This window comes from Poecilia mexicana, unplaced genomic scaffold (genome assembly GCF_051168715.1).
Source record: "Poecilia mexicana isolate PSO_F unplaced genomic scaffold, ASM5116871v1 scaffold_19, whole genome shotgun sequence".
Classification (NCBI taxonomy): Eukaryota; Metazoa; Chordata; class Actinopteri; order Cyprinodontiformes; family Poeciliidae; genus Poecilia; species Poecilia mexicana.
Window position 1 is genome coordinate 20,285,365 of NW_028263388.1, and position 11,023 is coordinate 20,296,387.

At 41.3% G+C, this 11,023-nt stretch overlaps 1 protein-coding gene across 1 annotated transcript; it reads left to right on the top strand.

The window, feature by feature from the left end:
• Positions 1-6,550: 6,550 nt before the first annotated feature.
• LOC148153716 (uncharacterized) lies at positions 6,551-9,854 on the top strand. The gene has a single exon (XM_088016538.1). The coding sequence runs from the start codon at positions 7,556-7,558 to the stop codon at positions 8,747-8,749; it is 1,194 nt and encodes a 397-aa protein (XP_087872664.1). The 5' UTR covers positions 6,551-7,555; the 3' UTR covers positions 8,750-9,854.
• Positions 9,855-11,023: the final 1,169 nt, after the last annotated feature.

Genomic DNA, 11,023 nt, shown 5'->3' on the forward strand with positions numbered 1-11,023 from the left:
TTATTTCCAAGATTTAAAGCATACTTGGTCAAAGCTTATATTTTAGAGTGTAAAAATATACTTTCCTGGTTTAGCTACTGTACTTATTTTTCCATTTGGGATCAAAAGAAATGTTCATGGCTCTTTGAAAGTTGAACTTCTAAAATGAATGCAATGCAAGTGTGCAAAATGCATAATAATTAGTAGAATGCAGTTTGACTAAACGTGCATTATGCCAAAGTAAATCCCTGACTGTCATGAATATTGTTTTTGCTGCCCGCTGTTTTTGGATTGCCTTTCTATTTAATGTATAGAAATGTTTAATTTATGCTCAAGCAGTCTGAATAATGATCGAAAGCTATGGATTATTTAAAACGGATATAATATATTTCCAATCCTCAACGCTTTCAGTTGAATTTAGCTCATTATTACAATTTATCATTTTTTCCCCCCTCAAAAAGCCTTTTAAGATAAATAAAAGAACTTGTTTAATAACAAACCGGCTGGAAGCATTTGATCATAAACCATCTCTGCGCTTTTTACTGTAACTTTAACAACAATTTCCAAGCTGTTTGGGGTTAAAAGAAGAAGAAAAAACACACACAGTCCTGTCCTTGGTCTTCTTTACTTGGTGAGTGGAGCAGAGTCATTTCAAACACTTGGCGTGTTCCTTGTGCTCTTCTGCCACCCGGTGGTTGAAATGGAGAACAGACAGAAAACCTCCAAAGTGGGCCCTGCCAGGAGAGGTTGATCTGCCCATCATCCTGCATCAAAACATCATGATTTGTATCTTTGGAGATTCTTAGCCATAAGGCTGAGGAGACAAAAATAAAACCCTTTCTCTCTCTCTCTCTTTCTCTCTTGTCTTTCTTTCCTCTTCATGTCTTTGTCAGAGGCGTGACAGCTCATAGCTCTTTAGTGGCAAAGACAATTAACTTTTTTACAGGTAAAAAAATAAAAAATCAGTAACTCGGATGGTGTTGGAGGGGGAGCTATGTCTGTTTACCCACGTCATCATTAAAGTGACGACCAGCGTCGGCGTACGGCAGGCTCATCTGCATAACTGAGCAGAGTTAAAGAGTTGCACCAAAGCCAGTGATTTCAGACTGTGTGTGTGTGTGTGCGTGTGTGTGTGTGTGTGTGTGTGTGGACTCTAGAGACTCAGCTTCTTCCTCTTGGTATAAACGTCATCATTAGACCCCCTTAGCCCGGCGCATAACAAAGAGTTAGCTCATTAATGACAAAAACATCTCTGCCTTCGCTTTGCCCGGTTCTCTTCTAATCTCTCCTGGCACAAATGAGTTCAACTTCATGACGATAAAGAGGCAAGAGGAAGAAAAAAAAAAAGAAAGAAAGAAAACAGCGAAAAGAAACGGCTTTGGTGACATGGCCACAGTGCGTACAGAGACAGGCATGCCAAAATATGGAGAGAATTAAAAGGAAAAATGAAAGGGCTTTCTTCCTGGCAACAAGCCTTGTGTACATCTGTCACAGGCGCTGCTCGCTGCAAGAAGGTGTGCACCATCCATGTGTACTCGCCTTCTAATGTAAAGGGATACATATTCATGTGCGGTGAGAGCATGCACGTCTCTGTACAAATGCAAATGTTTATGGGATTCACTTTGAATGTCACGCGTGCACAGAGCATCCGACACTCACTTCCTGCGTGTTTTCTTCTTCTTCTTTTTTATTTTTGACGCTAGCAGGGGCCAAGCTATACATCTTTCCTCTTTTACCCCACATTTGTAGGTGCATCTGTATCCCAGCATGTCATTAAGATGAGGAATGGCAGCTGTAGCCTCTTCACCCCTCCGGAGCCCTCCTCTCTGCTTCCAGAAGACGTGCCTCCCTGTTCGTCGCAGAGGCTCCCCGGCCTATCGCTGCGACCGCGTGTCAAACTGTGAGGTGGTGGAAGGAGCGCCTGAAATGTTTGACACAAGCACAGTCGCTGCAACTTCAGTAAGTAAGTGCCCACCCTTTTCAAAACTCACTTCAGCGCCAGCTGAATGGAATGATAGAAAGGCTCTTTTAAAGGGAATCATAGGACGCTAATGGCCCTCTGAAAAAGAAATGAAGAAGAAGAAGAAAAAAAGGCTGGAGTTGATATTTCCTAAGCAGACAAAGAAGAGATGAAATGACTAGTCAGTTTCTTCCTCTGGTGTTGAGAGGATCTAATAGATAGTCAGCGGATAAAAGAAAAAGTGAGAAACGTTCATTGGTGGTTCTTTCAACCTGAAAGGAAACTAAAGTGATGGTGGATCAAGTGTAAGGATGCATTGTGATTTCTGCTGCAAATAATGAAGTCTTCGAGTAATAATAATCTTTGAGAAATAGAGATAAGTGTATTCTTTTTTTTTTGTTTCCAAGGAAACTCACATTACTCACATTTATTTCTAGCTACCTGGTTAGATTTTAAATATAGATCACTGTCTTCAAATTCCCAAACTCTTCCACAGCACTTTGTATCAAAAAAAGAAATGCACTTCGACAGGTGTGTATTTAAATGCCTCATTCACATTTAATGTAATAAAGAAGAACACACCTTGCAAAAGTACTCACACCAACTTTTTCACGTTTTGTCACCTATTCTATGCCATGGAGCAACAAAAAAAAAAGGTGAAAACGTGTTAAATGGATGATTTTCAATTGTTTTTACAAATAGAAATCTGAAAAGTGCGTCATGAATTTGCATCCAGCCTCCCTGAATCACACTTTGTGTAATCAACTTTCTTTACAGCTACAGATGTGAGTCAGTGGGGTCTCTGTCTGCTTAATAGCTGAAATCCTCGTTTATCTTTCTGTGAAAAGAAGCTCAAGCTTAGTGTTAGATATTTTTTGGTATTATCATTATTACTTTAGTTCATATTCAGTCTAATGTTAATCAGTATTATTGTGATTTTGAGTTTAAAGTGTTCTCTTCCTTATGTGTGTATAAACTGACCTGGAGGTCGCAACTGTCTGTTTCATCTCCATGTGAAACAGTTAACTCTTTGTTTCCCAGACCTTAATTCTTATCAACCAGAATACCTCCTAACTGCCTGTGAGCAGTCGTATTTTGTCTCTTGTTTATCCTCCCTCCTTGTTGACAGTTTGACCTAGAGCTGAACTGGGCTCAGACCGTAGATCAGATATCACACCTGGAACTGAGTTGCTAGTTTGTTTAGGTTAAATGTTTTACGACCTCTGTTGTTTTCCTGACTGCCCCCTGTGACTGTTTTTCTTTGACAATAAAAGAAGGAGCTCACGTGAAAGCAGATCAGAACTTTCTGTGAACGGCTGATGAGGTTGTTGATGAAAAGTTCTCCTTTTGCAAAAGCTTGTCTATAAAATTCATATACGTTGTCTGTGGTCTTTTTATGTAGGTTCGAGAAAAAGTACCTATCATTTGGTGCCGAAATCCGGGATCTCTCCCCGCCCGCTGACAGGCAGAGGAAGACGCGCTGAATCCGTGCACGGCCAGAGTCAACTGGACCTGGAAAGAAAGACCCAGGAAGCAAAATTCTTTGCTGGGCCAGCGACGTAGGTCCGACTTTGTCTGCCAACGGCGGAGTGACGAGATCCGACTGGACAACCCGAAAACTACAGAAACGTAGGTGAATTTTAAAATGACTATTTTAGAGGTTTGAGTATCCTTGTATGATGTCGCTCTGCTAAAACTCTGAGGTTTGAGTATCCTTGTATGATGTCGCTCTGCTAAAACTCTGAGGTTTGAGTATCCTTGTATGATGTCGCTCTGCTAAAACTCTGAGGTTTGAGAATCCTTGTATGATGTCGCTCTGCTAAAACTCTGAGGTTTGAGTATCCTTGTATGATGTCGCTCTGCTAAAACTCTATTCGAGGAGACCCCATAAGGGTAAGTCCTCACGTAGATAGGAAGCTTATTATTACTGTTCTGTTATTACTGTGCTGATATTGCTGTTTGCTTGCTGCTTTGATGTGTGTGTGCGTGAAAGAGTGATTGGAGGTTTAAATACTGCTCAGTATTTTACCTCATATAATACAGTAGGGTTGTAAGCAGCAAACCTCTTGTGGATGCAAAGGCGAGATTCTCCCACTCAAAAGAGTTGAAGTGGAGAATACCACAACAAGGTATTTTTAATTGCTGGCCTACTGAAAAGATCTCCAGTTCATAGGACTCCCTAGGAGTCAACGAACCTGGACTAAATTTAAATAAATAAAAGCTCAAATTGCAAGTAAGTTGAATAATGGGAAATGCAAATTCTTGTAATTCCTCACTTGTTGAGGGCCCCGATGGGGATGAGAAATACATGCTGTCCAGATTTCCTGGTAGCATTGTACACATGAAAAAATGGAAAAAGAAATATAAAATAGATGGAAAACTAAAAATTGATCAATGGCAAACAATTGTGGGAATTTTGGAGAGTAGTGTAACAAGAAAAAAGGGAATAAAGAAGGCTAAAAAGGAGGATGAGCTGAGATGTGCTAAATTATGGTTAAAAGAAGCCATAAATCGGAAAGAACAAATTAAAAAGGTTAAAGACAAAAATTTGTAGAAGCAAAAAACCTATTTGTTAGACCAAAAGATAATAAAGTCATTCTAAGCACACAGAATGATGTAGTGGTGCGGTGAGCACAAGCTCCTGCAACCAACCCTTCCCCCGTTGCTGCAGCAGCTCCGTCTGCCCCAGTCTCAGCCGCTGCAGTCCCAGCAACACGACTGTACCCCTCATTAGAGGAAGGTGCACAAAACTTATATGTTTTTGCACCCTGGACCTTGAAAGAGGCCGGAAAAGGGTAGAAGGAATAACGCCTGTAACAGAAGACCCCGATAAGTGGAAATGGGGTAGAAGCAGGAGAAGCAAAAGTGAGGGGACCACAAACAGGAGAAATCCTCAGCATGATCAGACTCTACCACACCCCAAAAAGTCACACCACCAGACAAAATTGATGAAATGGTGGACACATGTGCAGCTTGTTACACGTTAAGTAAAAGATAAATAAATAAAAGAAATTGAATTTCGGTATGAAACCAGTGCATGCAAAATAATATTTAATGTTACTAAAAATTAGGTTTAAGCCTCACAAGTCAGAAATAATTACTTTTAGGAAACACTGGTGTTTGTTTGTTTTGTTTGTTTGTTTGTTTGTTTGTTTTGTTTTGTTTTTTAGTGTTCCTACACTTTCAAAGAAAAATCAGTTGAGAGACGTCTCACTGAAATAAAAACATGGGAACAACTTCCTTGTATGCTAAAAGTGGAATTATGACTTTCCTGAAGGAGGAGAAGCTGAAAAATAAAATTAAATAATAAAATTCTCCCCAGAGAACAGTGTTTAATATATTGTGTCGTGATCAGATTATAACACCGACTTGGTGAAATGATCCTTTGGCTGTATAACTGGAGGGGTCAGAGGTCAGAGTAAGGTACCGACCTGGACATTATTCCAGCCTCTTGACTCTCTTAGGCCTTTTTGAGAGGAGGGCTGCCCGCTGACCTCACAGTCTGCAGCACTAAGATCGACAAATTTAGAGAAATCCATTGTTCTCTGGTGAGATGTGACTCAGATGAAGTTAACATAAACTTACATTCTATATTTTAAAGGTTAATATTGTACAGGTTAAAAGAGACTACAACTTTTAACATGTTTCATGTTTATATGTGTTTGAATAAGGAAAGGATTTATGAGTCCCTAAAAAGTTGGGTAATAAGCGGCTAAACACTATACGATCACAAGAGAAAAGTTATATGGAAAATGTTTGTAAAAAGAAAAAAGACACAGAAAGCCAAACAAACCCTAATGGATTCTTATTTGCTTCTTTCTTTTTCCTCTGTCTGAGCCTTGCTGCGGTGAGTCTGACCTCCGACCTCAACTCAAACCTGTCCTGCCAGATCAGATGATGTCCCTCCTTCATCACCAGCCAATGACAATTGATAAAGAAGCGAAAAAGAAAACAATGATTTCTGCCACCTGAAGGCACTAAGATGTCCGCTGATCCTGATTCTTGGACATCTGGGAACTGCCATGCAGCAAACTACTGTATGGAGTCCTGCTGGACGTTTGGACTGGAACTAAATTCATTGGTGGACAACCTGGACATTCACTAAGGGACGATCTGGACAACTTATCCAACACCAGAGCCAGTTGGACTGACAGGGAGCTGGAGGAGAGGCGGGGGGAGGACCAGCTGCAGCGACGCCAACAGCAGGAGGGGGAAGCGAGAAGTGAGACAGTGGAGAAATGCGAGATAAGTTATACACACACCACTGTGATATAAGAATGTGCTCACTAATTCTGTTTGCATATAGGAATAATCTACCCAGAAAGGAACATTTTAGAGGTTTTTAGGTACAATGTTAGATACAATCGTTCATTTTGTACCCGTTAACTCAGTCCTTAACAGAAGGACCAGTGATCCTCTTAGGGCCCACGGGCCATAGGTTGGGAAACTATGAAGAAGAAAAATTATAATCATTAAAAGTTAAACAAAAAAACTGATAGAGCTATGCAACTAAATTACACCAATTAGAAAAATGTATTAGAGATCCTAAGCTAATAATGATTTTCAAATGTTTTATTTACTAGTTTGGAACTAAATTAAACATCTCTACGTGTTGAAAAAAAATTGATATTGCAGTGTTGAAATATTATGAAATATTTCGTTGAATTTAATTGAAAAATTTAATTTAGAGTTTAACAAAGAAAAACCACAATATAACCCTGCACTTAAAATACGTGTCTGCTAAAATATCTTCTATAAACCTATGAGTTCACCTGCATTAACTACTAATCCTCCCAAAGACTTTATTAGAAGCTTAAGTGATTGTGACACATGGGCAATGCCATGTGTAAAAAGGGGGGAAACGGGAAAATGGTGAGGTAATACTATATAACTACTAAATTCTTACATAAAATTTTTTTGTTATGAACTTTTGAGTTAACAAATACTGTTAGATGATGATTGATGCTTTTTCTAAATGGGTTGAAATAGTTCCAGCAAAGCATGAGGATGCTTTGATGGTAGCTAAGGCTATCTGCAAAACTATATCCCAACACACGGTATTCCACAGAATGTTTAGATTTAGTGAAGCTCTATATGAGAATCACCCCGACAGCTGATGGTCTAACACCTTCTGAAATAATTCATGGGAGAGCTTACAGATTGCCTCTGTTTGCTCCAGAATACAAAAAGCTGATGAAGATCAGACATTAGCAGATTATATGATCAGGACTCTTAAACTGAAGGAAGTGTCCAGAGCAAAGTTACTGCCTTATGATTCTCTTCCTGTACAGGAGGCCGCTCCAATCGAGCAAGGCGACTGGGTCTACATAAAGGTCATCAAACGAAAGAACTGAGCGAGTCCACGGTGGGAAGGACCGTTCCAGGTGCTGATGACCACACCAACAGCTGTAAAGATTGCTGAAAGACCCAGCTGGATACATCTCAGTCACTGCAAGCTGCAAAGAGTGTTGAACCCCTAATTCGGAGTAGAGAGGAAGGCCGGACTGCAAAGGGGTTCTACTTTTTAGTGTAGTTCGTCTCAAACCCGGTGAAGAAACGCTAAGATTCTCACTCCTTTAGTTTGGGGGTTCTAACATCTCTGTACGCCGAGCAGCAATGGAGACTCCATATGCCAGATGGATCTTCTACTGCGCTGTGACTGCAGCATGTCTGATGTTTGGAGAAGGAAGCGAGCCTGAGTTCCACCCGCATGACTACAGTACCAATCTGTGGTGGAAACTGATGAACAGAACCGCTTATGAGGGACATGCTGTGAACTGCTACGTGTGTGCGCAGCTGCCGGTTTCCATACACAGCTCAGGTCTCCGACCAGGTAACATTACTGACGACAAACAGATGTGTCTCTATGTTCTAAGCACCAGACCGCGCCGCATCCCACCCCTAAGAGGAGACAGACCACGTGAGAAGGACTATTCAGCTGACCTCCGGATGGGAGAGGCTGTGCAAGGACTGTTTCAATCTTTAAATTGTTCACTCGCAGACGATGTACTTCCTTTTCCGTCATCTCAACAAACTATATGGAAAATACCAGAGATCATTTCGTTAGCAGGAGCCAAAGCAGGATCTCTGAGGAACTGTGTTTATAATAATGGACATGTTGTTCTAGGGACGTTGCCCTGGAACTTGTGTAACAGAGTTTACACCTACTGCGAACCGACACAGGATTTCATCGACTGCACAGCCTGCAGGGGTCAAAGGGCGACTCCACACTGCAAAGTCTGGAAGGATAACCCAGACTGTGACAACCTGCTTCAGGAAAGGAGTTTCAACACCACGCATAAGACAAAGAGGAGACAAGTGACAACACTGTGTAGCGCCATAGTGCCAGGAGATTATGGCTCACGGATGTTGGCAGACTGGTACTTCATATGCGGGAATGAAGCATACATGTTCTTGCCGAAAAATTGGGGAGGACTGTGTGCTGTGGTACCTCTAATCAACCCGATTGCGTTCATCAGGAAAGCACAGAATGATCCACACACCCGCTCCAAACGAACAGTTATGTCAGAGGTCAAAAGATGGGGAGGCCTCACAACACATACTGGAGTTCCATGGGAATTCAGGATTTGGAACGGCGGAGAAAAATTCATGCAAAGCCTGTTTCCATGGGTTGGTCTAGGAGAGATTCGGGACCACGTTGAGATAAACAGGTACGGATTACTGCGACTAATTAACATCACATACCAGCTGGCCAATGGTACCATGAAAGAACTGACTGAACTGAGAAACATGGTTATGCAAAACCGTGTTTTCCTGGACTTCCTCACAGCCTCTCAGGGAGGGGTCTGAAACGACTGCACTTTTGTGCTTGATGAAACAGGAACTGGAAGAATTTAAACATTACATAGAAAGTGGAACACAAGGATCATCTCCTTTTGATTTTCTTTCTTGGCTCACTTCCAGACCATGGTGGAATTTACTGGTGAAGCTTGAAACACCTATTCTGGGTGTTTTGATTCTTTTTTGCCTGTTCATAGGTTGCATTTTTCCATGACTTCGAAGCATGATGTTTAAAACAATTAACACAACTGTTATCAACTATCAGCTGGCAAAGGCATCTTATGAGACAACTGAAGATGACTTGTTTCAAGTTCTGATGGTTTTCTGAACAGTGATGAAGTTCTGTAATCAATAAACAGATGAATTCATTTGCTGAATGACTCCTACAACAAGTGGTTGTAGAGACCTGCATTTGATTTTTTGTTTCTTTTATTTTTCATTTATTTCGTTATTTCACATTTATTCGTTGTGTATTTTCTGTGTTTAGATTAGAAAGAAAAAAAAAACTTTTGCATTTATTGGTTCTTTTTCTTTTCTTTTCTTTTCTATGCTTGGCTTTTGCATAAAGTTTACACACATAGTAAAATGATAAAAAGGGGGGAATGTTAGATATTTTTTGGTATTATCATTATTACTTTAGTTCATATTCAGTCTAATGTTAATCAGTATTATTGTGATTTTGAGTTTAAAGTGTTCTCTTCCTTATGTGTGTATAAACTGACCTGGAGGTCGCAACTGTCTGTTTCATCTCCATGTGAAACAGTTAACTCTTTGTTTCCCAGACCTTAATTCTTATCAACCAGAATACCTCCTAACTGCCTGTGAGCAGTCGTATTTTGTCTCTTGTTTATCCTCCCTCCTTGTTGACAGTTTGACCTAGAGCTGAACTGGGCTCAGACCGTAGATCAGATATCACACCTGGAACTGAGTTGCTAGTTTGTTTAGGTTAAATGTTTTACGACCTCTGTTGTTTTCCTGACTGCCCCCTGTGACTGTTTTTCTTTGACAATAAAAGAAGGAGCTCACGTGAAAGCAGATCAGAACTTTCTGTGAACGGCTGATGAGGTTGTTGATGAAAAGTTCTCCTTTTGCAAAAGCTTGTCTATAAAATTCATATACGTTGTCTGTGGTCTTTTTATGTAGGTTCGAGAAAAAGTACCTATCACTTAGTAAGACTGGATGTGGGGTGTCTGTTTTTCCTACCACTGGACTTCACGCAAAACTTTGAAGAGGACATTTTATCACATGACTAAAATCCGAAAAAATGTGAGGATCTGTTGATTTTGTGTGAATTTAGAGAAAAAACTGGAGGAACTTACTGATGTAATTTGGAGTCTAGAGGACCACACATAAAGCTACGGTGGGCCAGATTTGGCCCCTGGGCCTCGGGTTTGACACAAGTTCTAAAACCTTGTCATCCTGTGCTACTTTTTGTTGGTCAGATGCATAAGGTGTTATTAAAATCCATCTAGGTCTCTGGTTTTAACTAAGTGAATTGCTCAAGCCCAAGTTCCTTTCTCCAGCGTTTTAAATCAGTTCAGTCTGTATAAGTAATCACATGAGTATTTACCTTAGACTGGCAGTAAGAAGTTCAGAGGATCAATATTGCATCTTCTTGACCCAGAGTTGTTAATATTGAGCATTAAATCAATGCCACTCCCTAGAAAATGTATTAACATGCCAGGTTTGGTCCTACAATGTGCCTGATCAGAACTGGATTCTAGAAAAGCTCAGATTCCTCCTCCACCCTCCTCGATCAGCATCGCCGAGCCCCACAGAGCCCCTCCGCTCGGCCAGAGGTCTCCCTCCTCTCAGACATTTCTAAGTAGGCGAAAGATCCAACTCCTGCTCTGGAAAAAGTCTCCAAAGAGGAGCAGACATGGCCGACGATCCGGTCTCGTCTCCCCACACATCTTCCCCTCGTTTGAGCAAAAGCCTCGCTGCTTCTGCTTGGGCTGATTGGGCCGGCTCAGAGCACGGAGGCAGATAGGATCTTTCTATTTGCCCAGCGGCATGGCTGCCTCTCTATCAGCGCTACCTCTCGGGTGGGGGGAGAGGAGGCTGGGGTGTTTATCTGGCCCGCTGATAACGGCGTCCCCCCCGCCCCCGCCCCTCCCACCTTCCTCCCCCTGCCTGATGGTTTGTTACACCAGTAAATGGGAGTCAAGGCCAAGGCGGCGAGAGGGAGCAGCAGTCTGCAGTTTTACGCTTCTCCTTGTAAACACGATTGACTTGGTTTGCTTTTACAGCTGAGTGGTGTGTGTGTGATAGAGAGAAAAGTTG